This window comes from Atheta coriaria, unplaced genomic scaffold (assembly GCF_025399875.1).
Source record: "Atheta coriaria isolate IRGN ID8LTWV9N9 unplaced genomic scaffold, Caltech_Dcor_3.1 hic_scaffold_8_pilon, whole genome shotgun sequence".
In the NCBI taxonomy this organism is placed as follows: domain Eukaryota; kingdom Metazoa; phylum Arthropoda; class Insecta; order Coleoptera; family Staphylinidae; genus Dalotia; species Dalotia coriaria.
Window position 1 is genome coordinate 2,672,535 of NW_027045450.1, and position 21,993 is coordinate 2,694,527.

At 40.6% G+C, this 21,993-nt stretch overlaps 7 protein-coding genes across 7 annotated transcripts in view; 3 read left to right on the plus strand and 4 right to left on the minus strand.

The window, feature by feature from the left end:
- Nucleotides 1–393: 393 nt before the first annotated feature.
- On the minus strand, nucleotides 394–1,526 carry LOC135797766 (transmembrane protein 199). The gene is made up of 2 exons (XM_065310276.1): nucleotides 947–1,526; nucleotides 394–882 (listed from the first exon to the last, which is right to left on the minus strand). The coding sequence occupies exons 1-2, from the start codon at nucleotides 1,524–1,526 to the stop codon at nucleotides 614–616; spliced, it is 849 nt and encodes a 282-aa protein (XP_065166348.1). The 3' UTR covers nucleotides 394–613.
- Nucleotides 1,527–1,535: 9 nt separating this feature from the next.
- Muted (biogenesis of lysosome-related organelles complex 1 subunit 5) lies at nucleotides 1,536–2,298 on the minus strand. The gene is made up of 3 exons (XM_065310277.1): nucleotides 2,115–2,298; nucleotides 1,976–2,058; nucleotides 1,536–1,892 (listed from the first exon to the last, which is right to left on the minus strand). Exons 1-3 carry the CDS (start codon nucleotides 2,131–2,133, stop codon nucleotides 1,536–1,538), a joined length of 459 nt encoding a protein of 152 aa, XP_065166349.1. The 5' UTR covers nucleotides 2,134–2,298.
- A 190-nt stretch (nucleotides 2,299–2,488) lies between these two features.
- Nucleotides 2,489–4,979, plus strand: Acadvl (Acyl-CoA dehydrogenase very long chain). Its single transcript, XM_065310273.1, has 3 exons — nucleotides 2,489–2,693; nucleotides 2,756–2,963; nucleotides 3,194–4,979. The coding sequence occupies exons 1-3, from the start codon at nucleotides 2,635–2,637 to the stop codon at nucleotides 4,814–4,816; spliced, it is 1,890 nt and encodes a 629-aa protein (XP_065166345.1). The 5' UTR covers nucleotides 2,489–2,634; the 3' UTR covers nucleotides 4,817–4,979.
- Nucleotides 3,192–7,849, minus strand: LOC135797763 (uncharacterized). The gene is given in 7 exon segments (XM_065310274.1): nucleotides 3,192–5,569; nucleotides 5,629–5,793; nucleotides 5,848–6,797; nucleotides 6,800–6,968; nucleotides 7,031–7,314; nucleotides 7,372–7,520; nucleotides 7,632–7,849. Coding segments are annotated over 7 exon segments (1,848 nt in total). The 5' UTR covers nucleotides 7,684–7,849; the 3' UTR covers nucleotides 3,192–5,490.
- A 346-nt stretch (nucleotides 7,850–8,195) lies between these two features.
- LOC135797764 (protein DENND6B) lies at nucleotides 8,196–11,216 on the minus strand. Its single transcript, XM_065310275.1, has 7 exons — nucleotides 10,720–11,216; nucleotides 10,386–10,658; nucleotides 10,142–10,327; nucleotides 9,842–10,086; nucleotides 9,338–9,794; nucleotides 9,051–9,263; nucleotides 8,196–8,990 (listed from the first exon to the last, which is right to left on the minus strand). Exons 1-7 carry the CDS (start codon nucleotides 10,882–10,884, stop codon nucleotides 8,796–8,798), a joined length of 1,734 nt encoding a protein of 577 aa, XP_065166347.1. The 5' UTR covers nucleotides 10,885–11,216; the 3' UTR covers nucleotides 8,196–8,795.
- A 1,267-nt stretch (nucleotides 11,217–12,483) lies between these two features.
- Nucleotides 12,484–17,329, plus strand: LOC135797164 (epidermal growth factor receptor kinase substrate 8-like protein 2). The gene is given in 8 exon segments (XM_065309376.1): nucleotides 12,484–12,845; nucleotides 13,984–14,303; nucleotides 14,358–14,504; nucleotides 14,566–14,667; nucleotides 14,670–15,881; nucleotides 15,940–16,033; nucleotides 16,627–17,057; nucleotides 17,121–17,329. Coding segments are annotated over 7 exon segments (2,328 nt in total). The 5' UTR covers nucleotides 12,484–12,845; nucleotides 13,984–14,039; the 3' UTR covers nucleotides 17,199–17,329.
- Nucleotides 17,330–19,979: 2,650 nt separating this feature from the next.
- The window catches only part of PMCA (plasma membrane calcium-transporting ATPase 3), a 28,174-nt gene continuing 26,160 nt past the window's right edge, over nucleotides 19,980–21,993 (plus strand). The window contains exon 1 of the mRNA XM_065309839.1: nucleotides 19,980–20,395. The gene's annotated coding sequence lies outside the window, so the exon portion shown is untranslated. The remainder of the gene's footprint in view (nucleotides 20,396–21,993) is intronic.

Genomic DNA, 21,993 nt, shown 5'->3' on the forward strand with positions numbered 1-21,993 from the left:
AGTAACTTTTTTGCATATTATAGAGGGACTTCTTAGCTATCATCTGACTGTAAGATAAACTAAATTGCTTTATTGGTATAGAAGTTACAGGGTGTTTTCCACGCTCACTATTAAAAAGTTCAGAAAAACATCATTTTAAAGGTCCTTTTAAGGTAGTTCTAAAGGGTTAAAAGGGTTGGGAAGATAGTCATATTTTAGAGGGATTCATTAACTATCATATGGTAATAAGATAGCATCAATTTCTCCATTGGTACAGGAATTACAGGGTGTTCTCCATGTTCACTTTTAGAATTGCTGTTTTTAAAGTGTATTTTAGTGTATTTCCGATAAATTTAAGAGTTAGAAAGGGTGCATGTGTTGTATAAGGACTATTGATTGACAATATGACAATAATACTTAATCAAAGATCGATTATTTTAATTCAAGAATACAAATACACTGGAAAATTGCACAATCTCTTTAATGGCGCCTACTTGTAAGATAATTTGTGTAGTGAAACATACATAAAATATAGGCACCTTAACCCCTATCTCTCAAATAAACTATGCAATAACATTGTTGATAGTTGCAAATGTTGCTACACTACTAAAATAAACAAAAATAGCAATTGTTTTCATTCACGCTTGAATTTTGAATTGTTATGATTGCTGGTTATAGCCGTGGAACTATACAACTCGTCCACGTTTTCGTTAAGCTTCTTTGCAAGAAAATACAACTCAGCAAGCGCAACAATCAACCCGCCGATTATTCCTAGCAATAGTCGAAATCCAAAGTCCTGAGATCCGATCATGAGTTCGATCCCCAGGAAACCAAACAAGAAACCAGTCAGCACAGAAACCACAAACTGAAATACCGCTATCAGTTGAGCGTTGATTTCTTTCACTGCAAAGATATAAAACAAAGAAATAAATAAATATTTTATACATAATATGCTTAAAAATCTTACTTTGATATGAAATGGTATCTTCAGGTAAATGTTTCCGCGTGTTATCAACGTTTTTAGTCATCATTTTATACTCTCTGTTACTTTGTTGATTCCTTAATTTCACACATCGTGCCTCCAGTTCTTCGCTCCTCTCTATCTCTTCATTTTTTGGTAGAATTATCTCAGTACCTTGGAACAGCTTGTGAAAATACACGCGGTCCTTTTCGTCACGCTCTTTATTTTGTTCTTCTATATATTTATGTAACCAGGTAAGATCTTCAAAATTAAGTAACTTATCACCTGGTTTTCTCTCTGTACATTCAGCAGGCTCTTTTTCAAAGTCCACATCATCATCTAGATTTGCTTGTAAACTATTCAAGTAATCTAAGTCACTAGATGTAAGTACAGAAGGGTAATCTGAATACCCTTTTCTTACTTTAATATCTTCTACATCACTTTTCTTTTTACTTTTTGTTGTGACAATATTACTTACACCATTTGGGATACTATCATCATCAACTTTTAGTGTTCTTATAAATTTCAACAGGTCTTTTGATGGTTTATACAAAATCTGAGCATCAGTGATTGGTCCTGCAATCATCTTGGAGTTTTATTTATCCAGTTGTAACTTTTGTTGTAGATCTTTGTAGAAATCTTTCAGTTTCTCTTCCTCCAGCTCAAATTTCTTGTCAATTTGTAGGCAATTATCACTGATTCCTTCAATAAACTGCTCCCATTCCAATTGACGTTTTTGTCTGCTATCAACCAATGCAGTATTTTCTTTGTACTTAGCTTCAATATCCTCAATGGCTTTTGCAGTTTGCAGAGCTTGCCCCAAGTCAACTCGTGCTGGTGGATACAGTGAGTCAATCAGTTGTTTAGCATGATTAATTTGTGTATCTCTGATGTTTGTGATGTTTTCTAAGATTGTGAAGAGTTCCTGTACCTCTTTATCACTTCGTTTTTGCTAAAAAAAACAATTTATAATTAAATAAACTGAAGAAATACTTAAAAAGTGAGTGATATTAGTGAATATATAACCCTACTCACTTCTAACTCGCGGAGTAGATACTGTATTTCACCGTTGAGAAAGCCCCGATGGTCGAATAATCGAAACCAAATTGAATTAATACCTGTAATTAACAGAAATAGATCAATTTTTGCGACTACAAATTGTTTTCCACCCCACCTTTGAACAGTTCAGACATTTCTGTGTGTCATTGTTGATTTATCGCACTAAATCACGTGGGGCTAGCTGCGTATGTATTGCTAGCGCAGCATATGTATGACCACTATACATACACGCTAAACATACGCGCGCACACGTATGCAGGCATATTTTCTGACATGTACATAGAATTACTTATTTACAACTTTCCAATAGCCTTTAACAGTGTATTTTTTGTTTAATGCTAAAGTACAATTCGAGTAATACCCTTTCACTCCTTCTGTTTGTAAACAGCTGAAATTCAGCGTAGAGTAGTTAATCCACGCGATAAACTTATGCATATCCCACTTAGCTCGCCACCTGATTTTTGGTTGTGCAAAGTCCAAAGTGCAGTCTAGCCCGTTCTAGTCATTAAAAACATCGTTAGCAAACGGAATAGCCTGCTAAATTCAGTTTCATTCACGCAGCGACTATCATCAAACCCGCAACACGTGTAGGTTTCCTAAGTTTTAATTCTTGGCATTACCAAAACCATACAATCATGCTGCGAGGAAGTCTTCAATTGACCAATTTGGCCAAGAACAAATTGGTTGTGCCAAGGTAAACCATTAAACAATTAATTATATCTTAAATAACCGTTTTTCTTAATATATTTTTTTTAGATATTTGAGCACTACTGCAGTGAACCTTAAAACAGTTACCAACAATGAAAAGCCTGCAAAACCAGCCGGAGAAAACCTATCATTCACAATGAACATGTTCAGGGGCCAAGTACAAAGTAGCCAAGTCTTCCCTTATCCAAATGTATTAAATGAAGAAGCCAGGGAAACCATTCAGATGCTGGTTGACCCATTTCAAAAGTTTTTTGAGGTAAATTGTTTGCATACTATGACCAACAACATTTTATTTTTGGAATGCAAGCAAAAGCAAAAATTAATTGGACCAAAGGTCAAATGTGATTAGCCAAACTATAAACAAGTTATATAAATATAGCCTGCATCTATTTCTGTACTAATTTTGTGATAGTGCATTCTTTAAATGCAATTCACATAGATATGGATAATATTCATTTAATAATTAGTCTTACCTTTCAATTGTAGGAAGTAAATGACCCAGCAAAGAATGATGCACTTGAAAAAGTTGAAGATAAATGCCTGGAAGCGCTGTGGGATATGGGAGCGTTCGGTATTCAGGTCCCGCAAGAACTTGGCGGTCTTGGACTGATGAATACACAATATTCGCGCCTGGTGGAGATCGTCGGCATGCATGACATGGGCGTTGGTATTACCCTTGGTGCGCATCAATCTATCGGCTTCAAAGGAATCCTGCTCTACGGCACAGACGAACAAAAGAAGAAGTACCTCCCGATGGTGTCGACAGGCAAACACTACGCTGCTTTCTGCCTGACGGAACCCTCCTCCGGTTCGGATGCTGGTTCGATCAGATCCCGCGCTGTTTTGTCCGATGACGGCAAGCATTACATCCTGAACGGATCGAAAATCTGGATCAGTAACGGAGGACTTGCTGAAGTAATGACTGTTTTCGCCCAAACTCCGATCAAAGACCCTAAAACAGGCGAAACCAGAGATAAAGTCACCGCGTTTATTGTCCAGCGCAGTTTTGGTGGTGTGACCAACGGTGCCCCTGAGAAAAAGATGGGCATCAAAGCGTCCAACACAGCAGAAGTATACTATGACAATGTGAAAATCCCCATTGAAAATGTCCTCGGCGGCGTGGGTAACGGCTTCAAAGTAGCGATGAACATTTTAAACAACGGCCGATTTGGTATGTCTGCTGCGCTTTCCGGTACAATGCGCACATGTACAGCCAAAGCCGTGGAATTCGCCACAAACCGTCTTCAATTCGGTAAAAAAATTGATACTTTCGGCAGCATTCAGGAAAAGATCGCCACAATGTCCACGCTGCACTATGTTACCGAGTCTATGGCTTACATGATTTCTGGCAACATGGACAGTGGATCAGAACATTACCATCTTGAAGCCGCTGTATCAAAGATTTTCGCTTCGGAAGCCGCATGGTATGTGTGCGATGAAGCTATTCAAATCATGGGAGGCATGGGTTTCATGAAAGAAACTGGCCTGGAGCGCATTTTAAGAGATCTGCGTATTTTCCGCATCTTTGAAGGCACCAACGACATTTTACGATTGTTTGTTGCACTTACCGGTATTCAATACGCCGGCGCGCATTTGAAAGAACTGCAAAACGCCTTCAGGAATCCCACGGCGAATCTAGGACTCATTTTTGAAGAGGCATCCAAGAGAGTGGTCCGCTCGGTTGGTCTCGCCACACCGCCAGCGATGGATCATTTGGTGCACAAGGACCTTGCCCAGTCAGCCAATATGATTGCCAAGGGTGTGGATGCTTTTGGTCAATCAGTCGAGATGGTCCTGATTAAATACGGCAAGAACATCGTCGATGAACAATTCATTCTCAACCGACTCGCTGATGCCGCAATTGACCTCACCACAAGCGCTGCAGTCCTATCCAGATGCACAAAGTCCCTGAATGAGAAGATTCCCTCTGCCGAACATGAGAAACTGATGACGGAATCCTGGTGTCTGCAGGCATCTGAACGCGTCGCTCGGAACCTCAAAGCAGTATCCACTGGAAAGACGCTCGTCAACTACACCAAAATGTCCGCGATTTCGAAAAACGTCTGCAAGGAGCTCGGAATCGTCCAGAAAAACCCGCTGGGCTTTTAAATACCTAAATAATTTTATAAAACTTATAAGTTAATCCGCATGGGCATCGTGGCTCATTGGCTTTTCTATTTATGTCACTTTTTATATCTATTCTGTACATTTTAACGCTAAGGAATTGTATTGAAACGTTAACGGATTCATATAAAACGATTTTATTTCCGTACGTGTGTTCACTAAATTATTTCCACCTTGCATACACATGTTATATCACTAAAACCACATTTACATTCTACTACGCCATTCGTACAAAACACATCAATCAATCGAATCCCGAAGGATGTAATTTTACACAAATGCTTTGCTTGTTTAAATCTTAATTACATGCTAAATCAGGTCGATTGAACACGTTTGCTGTTTTACTATCCACGAACTTTTATAGTAATATTATCATCGCCGCCATGCGATTGTGCAAAGTGAAACAAAAGTCCATAGAAAAAACCGATTCGTAAAATATCACAATGAAAATATTCGTAAATTATTTGATTCGCCGGGTCAATAGATCAACTGGCTATGGATGATACCACGTGGAAGCATATTCATATTCATATACGTATAAATAATTATCACAAAACAGTTGAATGTCAAGTTGTCCGATAAAATACTCACTTGGCTCGCTCGGGCACGAAATCATAACATTTTTTTGTACTTTGTTTTGGTATATACGCGCGCGTGTGCTAATCCGACTCCTCGCTGCTTGTCTGCTGCATCGATGTGAACCATTTTTCTCTGGTATTCGACGCGCATGGATAAGTTCTACAAATATTATTCAATTACAAGTAGAAGATACAAATAGCAAATTAAATGGTACAAACCTTTGTTTTCTGGAATGTGTTGGTAACGTTAAAGACGTGCGATAAGACAATTCATAACCGGATTCGGAGAGTGGACGTCGCTGCAGCGACATTGTTTCATTCATCGCCTCGCCATCATCATCCGCGCCGGAAACATTCGCTGTTTTACAATTTTCACACTCACTCCTTAAACAATACAATAAATAATCATCATATTTATTATACACACTATTATGCTACCTGTAATCCTCTTCATCCTGTGATAAACTCTGGTAAGTAAGCAAACTCTTCACAGGAACATCTTTCGCTTTCTCAATTGATTTGGGCACCTCAATAACAGGCACCACAATGGGTTGTTGCTGTTGAGACAATGGCGGTGGCGGTTTTACTTTCTCTATTTTCGGAGTTGAGCTGAACGTGACTTTAGGCGCTTCAGTCATCAACACACGTTCAGCCTGATGCAACTGGTGACTGCTCAAGGTGGTGCCGATCTTAAACCCGTCCGGATTTGATAACAACTCGCGCAGGTTTTTTGGCAGCGTGCGATGCATGCTCTTCTTCGGGTCCGACCGAGAAGCGTATTGATCGTGTAGTTTGATTTTATTGTACGCGTCGTTCATGTAGCGACTGTACGGTGACGCAGCCTGCGAGCCGCCGAGCAGAGTTGGCACGTGCGGGACCAATTCGTAGGTGTCCGGCATGGTGGACGAACTCGCCGATGAGTTGCTATGAGCTACTTTCGCATTATCCGCAAGGATCACCTGGGACCGACTTCGGCTTTTATGATAAGCGGATTTCGTCAAACCTGAGCTTGTTGGGCGATCGTGCGCTACGCCTGATGTACTACCATTACCCTTAAGCGCTGTTACATTCTCATATGATGCTTCGGACTTATGTGGGTGTGGATGTGGCGGCGGATGATGTTGGTGTTGTTGGTTGTTAGCGCGTTCGTGTTTTTTATGATCATTATGTTGGACCTGCACACGTACATTCACGTACTGATGCGTGTTGCTGGAGATATTTGGGATTTCAGCCGTGCTGGTGTTTGCTACCGTTGGAATTTGCATGGGCATTGCAGTTGAGGTGCCCGTTGAGGAAGGAGTGTCTTCATGTCGGCATTGTATGTACGCAGGCGTGATTTCTTGCGGGTATGAGGAGGTAATGGAGTTGATTAGGTATTGTGCGTGGTTGCATTGTGGATATTGTGAGTAAGGTCATGCTGAACACCGCGCATCGCCTCCTCGTATGGTGGAGGCGCTTCACCAGGCGGGAAATAATTCCCTGGGGGTTTCCAGAGCGAAAAATTGGTACTGGTCTCTTCATATCGTATTTCTATTTCGTTATTACCCGAACCCAAATACCTAAAATGTTTTTTTTTATATTAATATTGAAAAATAAAAGTTTAAGGTACAAAATTTCTTACCCCATGTTATGTTGATTGTAGCCAAAGTTCCCAGCAATATACCCCACATTACTGAGATTTCTTTGCTCCTCATGCTGATGATTATGATGCTGGAGTGATTTGTTCCTCTTAAGGCGATTGTATAAAAAGAACAAGAGGGATATTGACAGAACAGCGGTGACGGTGGTGGCTATGAAACGCAGCGCAACATCATAAGTGTCTTTGTAATTGTCGTGCGACGAAAGGATATCGTCTAAACACTTGAATTCACAGCAAGAACTCCCAACTTGAAACGATTTGCAATTCTACACAAAAAAAACACAAATTAAATTACATAAAACAAATAAATGCGTTTGTCTTACTTGGGGTGGTGAGCACAACACAGACTTGCACCATTTTGGACCACCCTTATCACAAATGCAGAGCGTGCAAGGATTTGTCCCGCCAGGGACGTAATGCAGTCCTTGCGAGACAATTCGGGAATGTATATCGATGCAATGACTGTGGACACCTGCATAATAAAGAAATAAAACAAGTTTTAGTCGCGTGCGCTGACCGAGTTGACGTTTCGTCCGATTGGGACAATGAGAGCTGTTCCAGTTATTTTATTCAATGTACTCACGATAGATTTCGAGCAGCGTCGTTGTGCCCAAGAGCAGGTGCCTGATGCGCATCGTACGTGCGTATTTTTGGCGGCTGCTTGGCGCATTTGTTTCCGCCGAATGCGGAGCGCGCTATTTAATTAGAGCGACGGCGGTATTGATCATTTCTTAATTTCGGATCATAACAGCGGCTGGGCTCGCAATGCTACAGCGCTGCGCTCCCCCCGACAACTGCGAGCCGAGCGCGCGCGGCGCTTTGGCGCCTACTCCCACGACTTGATAAAACAGGTAGGTCAAGCTGCAATGGTGGGAGAAGTCGTGTACCAATCATTATTGAAGTTACTACTGAAAAAGAACCAAAAAACAAAGCAAATTTTGCGAAATTCATGAGTTTTAAGTACATTAGGTCCATAAATGCATGAAATAATGTAAATTTATAAGAAATTTTTGAGAAAAAGCACAAAAGAAAAACAAATAATCATATTATATAGCAAATCCACTGAAATTCTTGATATAAACCTGTAATTTGTATAGTTTTACCATTTTTTGATATAATTTTGATTTTTTCAAATATTTTACGCCTATTTTGTATAAAAATATGTTTATTTCCATATCTAATATTAAAATAAATCATCTTACACTAAATTCAAACTAAATCAAGTGTTTAAAATTAAATGAAAGTAGAGACGATAATCAGACAAATGTCTCCCAAATTATTAGTGTCAAGAGTGATGCACAGCAGATGCCAGTAACATGATATATACACGGCCAACAATCTCACACGAATCTTATTTAGAATATCGAAAGTAGGCCTTTTTGTTACACATCTTCACATGTGTTTCACATGTTTTACATAATTATTATTCTAGTCATAGGATGGAGTTGTGTGGCAGTAATGCCGATTTTCGTTTGGCACTATTTAAACTCTCTTAAATCTAGTTACAATAGTTTGACAACTTTTACATATATACACTTAAATGATGCACATTTATGCTAACACACATCCAGAGCACAAGCCTCCAAATATCCCTGCTTTGTTCGTTTGTTCAAATGAATACGTATTTGAATGTAAACAATCAACCGATATTGCTGTCATGTAATTAATCTCATAAAACCTACTGAATTATTACTAAAACTGGATCTGCATGATCATGATGTCAATTGAGTTATTACCTAGTTAATTATCATCTTTGCAGAATATTTCGTAGATCATCAGGCAGGGAACAGATAATATCTTGTAATTTCTGTTCCAATTGCCTGCGGACGGTGCCGTTCATACCTACAGCGTGCTGCTCACATTTAGTGATTTTATTCTTTATTTTGAGCACCATATCCACCACTTCCACTTCTGCTTTATCATGGACCCAACTTTTTAAATCCTAAACAATAAAAAACATGTAACAACAAAAAATAACCTAAAAATTACATTTTTTACTTACTGCCTCACATAAAGCTTCCAATTGCAACGCTTGCAACTTCATCGTCAGTTCAGTATACCGTATATTAAACCACGCGCTGAAATTCGGCGATTTGAAGAACCTCCGATACAAACCAATCCAATCACCTTTAATCCCCGAAGTGAGTTGAGGTCCTGCCGTTTCCAGCATCGCGAAAAACTGGTCAGGATTGAATGGCAACGGCATTGGTGCTGCCTGTAATTATTTCATCCCAGAAATTAATATTAAATCCTAATTACCCGGATTTTTAAATATAAATGCGCACAAACCTTGAAAGGAGAAATATTCTTCAAGAGTGGCATTAAACTAGCCATGTATCTCTCCAGTGGAATCATGAAACTATGCGTCAATTCCAACAAATGTTTGCGCAGCAAAGCCGTTTGTACTTCCGATGGACGTTTGAGGTTTATCCCAGCGACAAGATTCTTAATAATTGCCTTATCCTTTTGCAAAAAGGGCTTGTAACTGGTATAAACCCCAGGCGTAGGGTCAAATATCTTAGTATTACCGGACTTTTTCAACTTATACTTAGAATATTTTCCGTAATCATCACCAAGACGTATTGTATGCGGCCAATGATGAAGTGTTTTCGCAAAAAACGGATTTGTAACACCCAGTATCACCGGTGGTGGTCCTTGGAGTTTACTGGTGAATTGTTTGAATTCACTGTCGTGGATTGTAAAATACGGACGATGATCCGCGCAGAATTTCAATGGCGAAATCATTCTAAAATTTTAAAATGTAGATTTAAACGTTTAAAATCTTTTTTTTACCTTGTCAAAGCTAAAACCATTGCTGAACAATGAGTAGGTGAAGATGCCATCACAATCAAAGGTTCAGCTGTAATCACCAACTCCCAGAGCATGTCAATATGTGATACAATTGGTTGAAATATTTCAAAAAGATTTAAATCTTCCACTGATGTTTGTATGGAATTTTCAGGGCTTGTTGTGACTTCATTTACCCCAGCAAGTTGTAATAATAAAGAAGATGATGAACTTTGATGAGGAATATAAGTCTAAAGTAATAAATTATAAATTTATAGAAAACAAGTAAATTAATTGAATATTTACTTGAAAAACTGATCCAAGCAGTGGCAAATTAAGAGTCACACCAGGTGTTGGTACAGGCCACTGATCAATGTTTAAACAAGCAGCTTCCAGACTCAAATTCCCATTGTCAAAATACTCTGGAGCTATCAGGGATATTATTTTAGTGAATAAATTATTAAAGGGAAGTTTTGATAGTATCACAACACTCTGAAATTAAATATTATTTAATTTTTTTAAAAAGAATCAATTTAAGTGTAAAAATTACTTTTTGAAAATACCCCCTTGGTAAACTAATATCTTTAACTTGTCTGAAATAAACAAAACCCCAGTAGAAAGCTGAATTGACTTGTAGCATGCCAGGACACTTGGAATTATAATCACTGTGTTCATTACGAAGTGTTCTTTTACTTTGACAACACTGCAGCCTGATTGTAAACTCTGTATCACCCATACAGCCACTGTTAGAGTCTGGGAAGGCTAGATAACAAATATTGGATGTTTCCTGTTTGGTCAATGTCACTGTAGGTGGATATACACTCTAAAATTAATGATTAAAACATAAAACATGAAAGATTATAATATTATCCATGTTCTCTCACCTCGAGAGCTTGCCCAAGCTCCAAATCAAAAGTAACTACACAAATACAGTGAATCCAATTAGCAAACTGTTCCCATTGTTCACCATCAGTATCACTATCTTCATCATGTTTATCATTCGCATTTGCTAATGTTTCAGCATGCGTGTTGTTTATATTGTTCGACATTGTTGAAATTGGCGATTTCTAAACGCAGTGGATGGGTAATAACAAATATAAACAAATCTCTTTACCGTTTTGTTGATCAAAAAGCACTGCTAATCACTGACAAGATTATCATTGACACCTAGGCTGGTATTGCACGCACGTTTTCCACACACGTGCGTTTCTTTCGTTTACTAACAATAATATTAGTGGCCATCATGTATCAGCAAGCTGCTAATGCAAAACACAAGTGAATAGTGGACGACGTGCGCTGTGTGTCGTGCACGCCAAACAGATGATTGTATATTGCGCGGATGTAGAATGGAGGGCAGCACGAAACACGCAGAGAAAGTTTCTCGCAGTTTCTAGGCGATAGAGACATGAATCGCGAGTGGAATAAACAGAGATATGTTCCATATGTTTGTTGAGTTTATATAGATGGCAGTATATGGGCTGTTTAGTAGCAATCGCACAAAGTAAATAGATAATTATTTAAATTATGCCAGGTTGAAGTAAATCCAACTACAAACTTGATTAATAATAATTATTAACTCTAGCGGCTCAGAAATTGATATTTCATTATAAAAATGTAGAAATCGATGCATTTTAAGCATAAATTACGTTAAAATAATCAAAATTATCCATAAATGTCAAGATTAATAATAAAAATGATGATAAGTATATGTACTCATGATTTTGTTAATAAAACAAATAAAAGCTGTAATATCATCAGCCAGGATATTAAAATAAATATTTAATATGTTGTATTATGTTATTTTTAAGATAACATTTGCTTGTGAATAATACTAGTGAGGTCCATGAACGAAAACAAAAGAATCAATATACATGTGACATTTATCTGCATATTCTTATCAATATTTTTTACTACACAAACAAAACATTCTATTTTAGTTCTCTAAAAAGTCCCGAGAGGTCGCTAGCGGTACGATTTCTACAATAAAATAATTTATTTTTGCGCATAAACTGCGAAAAATGATTGCAAACCATAACAAATCGTCTAGTTGTGTAACAAATGCAACTTTTGCAAAACATGTTAGTTTTCTGCAGACTAACGCGCGTTTAATGAGTCATAATTTCCTCGCGCACAATTTTACGATTGTGCATCGCGCGCGTCGGATGAGATCACTCATTACAAAATACATGTATATAGCTACATATTGCTCGATTTGCGTTTTATTGTGATTATGCACGTAAACGAGTGTTGTGAGCGACCAATGGACGCCACTGTCTCATTCATTAGCCGTACATCCTCGATGCATGCGTGCATATTTCCATATTTGTAATTAACAGCGTTAAATACGCACTATTATCGAGGGGGAATGCATAATGAGTGTTTTCGTCTACAGAGTAATCAACAACTACATAAATTTATGTAATATTCAACCAAAAACGCTATTATTCAACTTGTAGCACTTTTATACTAAAATTTCAAAATGGCGGCGAGTAACACTTTGAAATACGAAAATAACATGAATATTTGTATTTTCAATATATTTTCCGCAACATTCTTGATTGTTTTTCACTTAGCATTAATTTAAAGCCAGTTTAAGCGTCCGCTCAATATTAATTCATATCAGTATAAACTAAACTATTATACAGGCAGTCAAGTAGTTTAGTTGGGAGCTTTAAAGAGCTTTACTCACAATATTAATGATTCTTGTACGCCGTATGAAATAGACATTGTATAACTGACTAATGCACTTGCGCATGCGCGTGAAAGTTGCCTACCTGTCGGTAGCAAGCTACTCAGGTACCTCAGATATCGCTGCCGTCGTCGACACCTGCGGAATCAACCGCGGAGTCACCACGAATTCGTCAGCATACGCGCAGTTGTAATCGTGATGGTGTTATCAGTGTGCCGCCAACGCGTGTGAAGTGACCTGTGTGCGATGACGGCAAATTTGGATACAATCTGATCGCAACACATCCAAAGGAAGAAAAAAAAAGCTTCGAAACTCCAGAAGGTGCGTGTGGCATGTCGTTTACTGCATCGCTTCATGCTCGATTTCTTTTTGCGTTTTTCCAACTCTCCCGCGGTGTATCAAGTATAATCACGTCGATTAGTTTCCCCAATTGGTATTTACTGCTTGCGAGCGTTTATTTGATAATTGTGGCAGCCACGGTGGCTTATCCATCTTACCGTTCCAACCAGGTCAGGCCCGTACTAGACTTAAGTCAATTAGTACTTAAGACAACCTTAGAAGCATGTAGGTGCAAAACATAAATTTATGAGTCATCAAGGCGATGAAATATTTAATCAATGCAAATTTATGCTCTTGAAGGTATTCCCGGTGAAAATCAAGCATCAATAGAATTTTTATTACCGATATTAATATTCAACGCGTTAGGCTAAGTGGGAAGTCGTCCGGGGACCGATAAGGCACGAAAAATGCAAGCGTTGGTCGCAGCCAATACGACTGCAAGTCGCATGCGCTCAATTTGGGCATACCACATGCGTTGAATTAAATTTCGCGCAAGTATCCCGCGCCGTGGTACGCACTTCAGGTGTACCTACGAAGAGAGAAAGAGAGAATCGAATTGTTGACATGCCGCACATACCACATTCCATCAGTGGGCAAGGTGTGGCTTGTGTGTGGACGGACTCTGGCCCGCGCCGATCGACGAGAAATGAAAATGACATGTTTCCATTCGCGTTCGATTTGCGTTCGCTTCTTGCATCCGCGGTTTCTAATCGACACGTAATTGTTGAGTTCAAATTTCATGGAAATCTGATATCAATTGTATTCACTTGAGATTAATGCGCTGAAGTATTTACCGATCGGTTTCTATTGATATTTAAATTTTGCGCATACTGGGACAATGTGGGTACCCATAGGAATTAATTTGCCGTGGTATGACCTCGAATGATACTGTACTGCAAATCTACTTCACATCTATTCTAGTTTAGTTTAGTTGTTTATTGAATTGTTATTTCTACGTATGATAATTCCAATAATGTAACGCTTATCTTTGATCAGATACTGTGAAAAAAACCTCCAAATAAGCTATTAAGTGATAAGATAATTGTGATAAAAACATGAATGTGATAATACTTGACATGATACTTTATCGATGTTCTAATTATTATTAGTGATGTTTTAGATTTCCAGGTATTCAGGTATTTAGTTACCTAATTACTTAATTGGGCCCCACTTAAAATGGCGTACCATTCGAATGGTTACTCGGGTGACGAGCGGGATATGGGCCGAGGAGACGATAGAAACAACGACGATATGGATAAGTCCACGTATTTGATGGAGCATTTGGCTACGTTTACCGTCAACAAGGAAACAGGCATCACCTACCCTGCAGATGGTATGCGTCGTCTTTTGCAACTCGAAAAAACCAACGGGATCTGGTCCCAAAAGATGCAGTTGTGTTTGGATCGTTCTTGGGTGTTGATCATGGATTATGAAACAGGCGTAAGTGTCGGTAATACAGAGCTCCCAAGAAAAAATGACACAATTTTGTTTTAGGGTATCATGGAGAGGTTTCCTGGTAAGTCCATAGTGGAACCCACTTCGTTCACTAGCCAGGACCCGATGGAGATGTACAATAACATATTGGTCTTTATCGTGACCAACTCCAACCCACAGCACCCACCAGAAATGCACATATTTCAGGTATGGCAGTACCAATTTTGAAGGAAATGATAAAATGTAATTTTGATTTGTTTTGGTGCAGTGCCAAAGCATATCCGCGCAAGATTTAGTAGAAGACCTCAAAGAGATGCAGAAAGGAAGGATCATCACACGAAACCGTAGAAGTAGCATGCCCCCACCTTCAATGAAACCCCATTGCAGCATGTAAATGCTTCACGTGACTACAGAGAATCCGACTCAGAGTTGACCACAAATAATGACGATAATAGTTCCACCACAAGTGAACAATACGAAAGAGACGTCACAGTGTTGAACCACTGCTTTGATGATATAGAAAAGTTCATCGCACGATTACAACACGCAGCTGCAGCTTCCAGGGAGTTGGAACGCCGCCGTCGTAATCGTAAGAGTAAGAAAAGTGACAATGGTGATGGTATGCTCACCATGCGAACAAAACCACCTTTAGAGAAGGAATTCGTTGATATCTTCCAAAAGTTTAAGTTGTCCTTTAATTTGTTAGCAAAATTAAAGGCCCATATCCACGACCCTAATGCTCCCGAATTGGTACACTTCCTATTCACACCTCTAGCTCTCATCGTGGAGGCTGCCCATGATACATACTTTGATTTACACATACCACACAATGTGGTGTCACCTCTGTTGACCCGCGAAGCCATCAATCTGCTGATCAACTGCGTGACCAGCAAAGAAACTGAACTCTGGCATTCCCTGGGTAACGCCTGGCTTATCCCCAGAAACGAATGGAAGGGACATGTGAGCACATACCATCCAGTATTCTTGGATAAATGGTCCCCGGATTATCCAGTCGTAGATGAATTGGAACCAAGCAAACACTACAGGGACCCACATAACGATGGCCATTTCAGCGATGATGAATACGACCCATCTGTACAGGACAACATGTTCATGATGGAGAACCAACGAGGTGAACCCCATCATGAACCAGATCCCAAGATAGACCATCATCCACACCCCAACCCACATCCTCACGCAGTAAGGGATCATGAACTCCCAAGCGGGGCACGTAGTGACATCTCCGCGGATTCCATCGAGCGTAATGGAGGAGGAGGTGTTCCTGGCCCAGCGAATGACGAACGCAACTTCAAACGCCTCCAGGAGAATTTTCTCGCTATGCTCCACAAGCAAAACGCCATGGTCGTGCAGGTAACCTACCCACGCACAGCAAACAACGATAAAGAACTCACCGTAGTCCGTGGGGAATACCTCGAGGTCCTGGATGATACCCGCAAGTGGTGGCGGGCGAGGAACCACAAAGGTGAGGTTGCCCATGTGCCTCATACAATCGTAAGCAGATTCAACTATCAATCGGATATCTACCCGAATCCGATTTATCAGCAATATCACATGAATCGTCCCGTGAGTAACACCATCAAAAAAACCCTGACATAATTGATAATGATGATTAATAATTTAGGAATCCGCATCGGATAGACACAGTCCAAGCGGGCCGGAGCATCCAACTACCACACAACCCGCCGCTGCTGAATTGGTGCGAAGGGAACGCATTGGTAAGAAAGGAGAATTTCGCTACTTCTGAACCCAGAAGAGTCTACGTTTTGTGCGTGTAACAAATCCGTCCCACTCACACATACTCATCATCTGTTAAATGTAATTGTAATTGTAACATTTTGTATTGTTGGTTTGTCGAGAATTAATGTGTGCCGTTTTGAAATTGCTCATTAATTAATTCCGCTCGAAACTTGTATCTACGAATATTATTCTCTTATGACGTAAGACATATTTTCACATACCAAATAATCCGCTAAGTGTTAGAGAAGCAGATCTAATATAAATGTAAAATAATTTAGTTTTTGGTTGGATATTTATTTATTTCTCGAGTAATAACGATAAAAAATAATTAAGAAAAAGCGATATGAATGAAACCGGCCATAAACGAACACGTTTTACTCTAGCTATCGTATTTCTTACTTATATTTATAGATGTTATCGAGTCATAATGTCATTCTTCATCGTCTTTTTTGTTTTTTATTTGTTATCCGGTATAATGTATTGTGTATTGTCAACTTTTCAATGTGAAACAAAGAGCTATTTATACGTCAATTGCGTGTTTTTGTTATTTTTTTTTTGTTTTAAAATCTAGAACCTCCAATTGCACCCCCACCACCTCCGCCACCACCGGTGGATTACGTAAGTCGACCAAGTCTCTCAAACTATAGCCCACAAGAAAATGTTCAGATGCGTGCGCCACCAGTAAACCAATCACCACAGGAACACCGCCAGTCGAGTGTCAACGATGAGCTGAAAGCGATTTTCCAGCTAATGAATGAACAAAAACGCAAAGATATGGACATTAAAACCACCCCGGAGGTGTTTATCACTGCAGGGTCAAAGGATCAAGAGGTGCAGGAGTGGTTAAAAGCGAAAAACTTCCCGGAGGAAATTTGTAAGGGCTTGAAAGGAAAGAACGGACGGGAAATGTTCAAAATCGCACAACAGCCCAATGAGTTATTCAATTCCTCCGAGGGTAAACGGCTGCAGTCGCAGTTGAAACTGCAAATGAGTGTTTGTGGTGTAAGTATATTGAGTTGCATACTGTGTAGGCGGTACCTGGTTAATTGCACTATTCATTTGCAGTACCAAACGGTGAGGATAAGTGAATTCAAGCAGATCATGCAGAAGGCCAAAGCCAGAGTCGCTTCCGACTATGAATGATCGAAATTAACGTGTGTTTAACCACAAATTTAACCAGAAACTAATCAATTAACAATATAATATTATATTACCTGAAATGATGTACTTATACCTACTAATTATTATTAATATATTGGTGAATGGTTTTAAAATTTTAAGTGGATCTAATACACTCCTACTCTTTTCATCCGCATGCCGATAGTGATACGTCATCGGATCAGATGACTGCATTATGTATCGCTCAAATCGAATCGATATTCAATTTGGTGATGTATGTGCTCGCGCGCTGCACAAATTCAATTTTCGCTCACCTGTGCGGCACACGCGCTTAATCGCACACTGGGTGGACCCAATTCTATCTATTCCAGTCGATTCAAGTTGGCTCGTGGCTGGGTATTCATAAAGTGTACTGATAAAGAGTGAAAGTAAAAGGTTCAAGTATTTTTTTTTATCTTGTTCAGGATTAAATTGAAATACTGATATGATGCTGTTGCTGACCTAACTAAACAAGTTAGAAAGTGATTGAATTAAAATTAAATTTTTCATTCAGTGGTATTGTTTGCGAGATTCGGGGCACCGTGCGAGGGTAGCGGTAAAAGTGACTCGTGTTCGGAGCACCGTATGAGGCTAGCGGTAGATATGACTCGGTTCAGGCGCATCGTACAAGAGTAGCGGTAGAAGTGACTCCCATTCAGAGCAACGTACGAGGGTAGCGGTAAAAGTGACTCGAAAAGTGATTCGATGCACCGTAGAAGCGTGAATGCATAAGTGACTTGGTAATTTTTTGGAGTATTTTCGGCAACGAATATCTTCCAAACTAAAAGCGATAACAACTAACGAATTGCTGATTATGAAATACTGGAAAATTCTCCTACAGTAAAAGGTCGAAAAACGCGACTAAAAGTGCTAAAAAGTGACATTTTTCAATTTTTGCGCATTTTATTCAATCGCGAATATCTCGTAAACTAAAAGAGATAAATAAGATCTGATCGCAGCGTCTTAATCTACGGACTATTCTCTATCAGATAGGATAGTTAAAACGGAAATCTAAGAGATGAAATTTTCTTTCTTAAGAAAAAATTGCCAAGGGGGGGTGCTTGATACTATTTTTCGACGATTTTTGATAATTAATATCTTTTAAACTAAAAGCGATAGCTACCAACAAATTGTTGATTATGAAAGATTGGAAAATTCTCTATCAGATAAATATATAATATCATTATATTTCCTACAGTAAAAGGTCGAAAAACGCGACTAAAAGTGCTAAAAAGTGACATTTTTCAATTTTTGCCCATTTTATTCAATCGCGAATATCTTGTAAACTAAAAACGATAGGGAGGAACTGATTAAAGATTCTTAATCTTCGAAAAATTCTGTACAAGATAAGCTATTCAAATCGTAAAAGCGAAAACTGAGTCAAATAATTTCTAATAAAACATGCAATACAACTTTTATCATTCATCCAACCATAAATAAATCCACCGCAGTGACGACATACATCAAACATTGTGTCACTCCATTTCCACATTTAATTATCCCAACCATTCCACATTTGATAATCCCATAATGACACACAATTCTAATCAATGCAATTAAGACTAGAGAGTATATTACTCCAATGTGCGTAACCACATATAACCACATGTAATATGTAACACCACTAGATGATAATAATTAGAATATTCTAATCATGTCGGCTGCACAAACAAGCAATAAACGACATCTACGTCAACCAAAACAGTGTGTGCAAACTAATTTAACGAATTTAAGTAAAGTGACTGCAAGAAGATGACTGCCACTTTGACAAATCAACGATCGATAACGTCGCCGTCGCTTGTTTACTTTTTGCTTACAACACACAATTATTTATTGATTATATTGGCATTGTGATTACCGCAAATACTCCCGGCGCGAGATAATCGCGTAAAGTTCAGCGTGATCAGCGTGAGTGCATTCAACATTCGCCAATCGTTTAATTCCATTCACACGGACACAAAGTGCACAAGTTTCATTTTAAAATAAAATAAAAAAAAATTGTTTCCAACGGTATAAAACATTGTTTGAATTATGTTATAGCGTGAGGTATTTTTTCTACGCCTGGTGAGTGATGTGCATGTTTAGTGACAGTATTGATTAATGAATAATATAATCGATCCTTAATTATACATAATGACAACGGAAAAAAAATGGATCAAACTTTGTTCAAATAATTTCAATTTTGATCTACTCGTACTGGTAAAGATCATGGATGTGAATGTCCCCTCTCAAGGTCAAACAAGGGTGGTTATGATGATAAATTTTTAAATTTCCGTCCACCCTTTTATTAATACGGGTGTAAATGTCCTGTGAAGGCCAAGGACTTTAATTACACGCTGAAAATGATTCCTATCCTAGGTGGATCAAATTTGAATGGGGTTGGTGTACGTGTTATTGTGTTATTGACCTTGTGAGGGACGATTTTTCATTCTTTTGTGTGCGGATGTTTTTTTCTTTCAATTGCCTGCATTCGGGAAGGCATAAATTAAAGATTAATGATCGTGCGAAAGCGTTTATTTTTTATTTTCAAGGATAAATGTTTTTTTTTATTTGAGTGTTAAATTTTGGAAATTATGGAATTGATTGGTGATTGATGTAGATAGAGATGAGATGGTGGTTGAATTAGGTGTGAATTGAATTAAGGAGTGAATTGGCGTAGGTCTGGGCCGGCGCGCAACAGAGGGCGTCGGCGGTGGCGTCTGCGCGCGCCCGAACCGCCGACGTCGGGCAGCGGCGGCGCCGCCACTTGCGCGAGAAATCGACGAGCGGCGAGCGAGACGAGTCACCGTCGCGCGCGCCGTGACGAGCGAACACCGCCACCGCCACCACCGAAACCACCAACTCCACACACCGCCGCCGCCAGCAAAAGGGTTGTTGTTGTTGTTGTTGTTGGTGTGACGTTGTTGTTGTTGTTGCGTGTGCCCGTCCGGTCCGTGGCCGCCATCTCCGCCCGCGTCTCCCCGCTCGCATGTCGGCCGCGCGGCTTCGCGGCTCCGCGGCGCGGTGAGCGAGTGTGCGGGTCGCCACCGCCGTGTGCCGCCGCCATAGGGCGTCCGGCGTACGCTGCTGCTTCGCTTCGCGGTCGCCCGATGTTAACCTGACCGCGGCCGGGTACGCCGTGGACTGCGCCGATAAACGGGGGGCTCGGCGCCGGGGTGGACATTTTGGATCTGGATAACGCTGTAAGTCTACTGATCAACTCATTTCCCACACATCACCACCCAGTCATGCTCGCACCTTCGTCCCACATGTGCCCAGGACGGATAGTTTTCCGCGCGCGCGGCGTAAATAGGTCAGTGGGAGTGCGCGGCGGGGGCGGCAGTAACCAACCTGCCTACCCGCCCGCCTGCCTGGGATGGGCTTGAACCCCAGACGGCAAAAGAGGGCCAAGGCTTGACCTTTACCGGCTGTGAACGTACCCGGTGACGTCACCAAACCATATTCGCATTTTTCACCGAATCCAAATGCATATTGCCCGCCGAAAGATCCGCGGCGGTGGCGTTCGGATTTCGGAGCGCGCGAGCGAAATCGATCGCGCGCGAGGAGGTCGGGTTGGTCGGTGGGTCGGTCGGCCGAACGGACTGTATGTTGTACGCCGTTCGGAGGCGGCGGGCGAGTCGAGCTGGCGCGCGCCGCGCGCTATGACGTCACGCGTTTCCATGAGATTTCTGACTGGCATACATTATAAATAACCACAATACCACCGACGTTATCCTCGATTTTCAGCCGAACATCGCGCACACATGGCCCGCTCCCGCGCTCGCCAGACGCTGCTCGAACGTTCGATAAATACAGACGAACGTCGCGCACGCACCGGGGCGAAATTATCATCTATACGCGAAAAATTATTTTTCGCTTTTCCGGCGGCGTGGCTCACGTGGCCGCGCAAATCTCGTGCAAATGTCAATGCGGGGCGATCTAGGTCAGGCGCGCGAGCGCTTCCGATTCATTGTTGAATTTTTCGACGCGCGACTGCTGCGTTTTTTTTTTCGTTTGTAATCCTTGAACTGAGGCTAAGGCGCGGCACGCCTAATCAAGGACGATTGACTTCCGACGTCGCACGGAACCAGTGTTTTACTGCTCCGCCGAGCCTTGTGATTAAGGACCACACAATTGTGCGTCATTTACGAGTCAACCATTGCATATTTTACGTTATCCACATACAGAGTATCCGCGAAAACCTGCTATAAACTCGATGTAATAGCATGCGCAATTAATTTTCCGCCAAACAAACGTGTTGCTCAGCGGTAATCACGTCGTTTACGATCCGCCATTACGACGTGGATCGCGAAAAACACGCTCTTCCTGCGTGCGCGCCAAGCCGAGAGGAAAAGCGTGCTCAAACAGCAGGCGGCGAGTCCTGGCCAGCCTGTAGCCGGTATTTTCCGGCGAAAACTGAAACGTTTCGCCTGGTTTCGTCATCCTCGCCGCGCGCTCGTCGTGCACTTGTGCACTTGCCGTCACACGGATTTGGCATTTAAGGCACCTCTACAGGAAGTCCTGCGTGCGTCACTCGCCAGGATCTTTCGTAGCAATGACCCACATAACATCTCCATACTTTTGTTACCAAAAATCACTCAATTCGGGAATATTCCAGCTGACTAATCTGCATAATTACCCGCGAAGGTTACGAGCAACTATAAAAAAATCTCGCGCGCGCAGCACGTGCAATATTTTCGGTCATGCTTGGGCTATTCCCGTGAATAGTCCTGTCTAGTCGGGAGGGAATCGAATACGAAATTAATAGCAGCGATGCACTGCGAGCTGCATCGAATGCTCA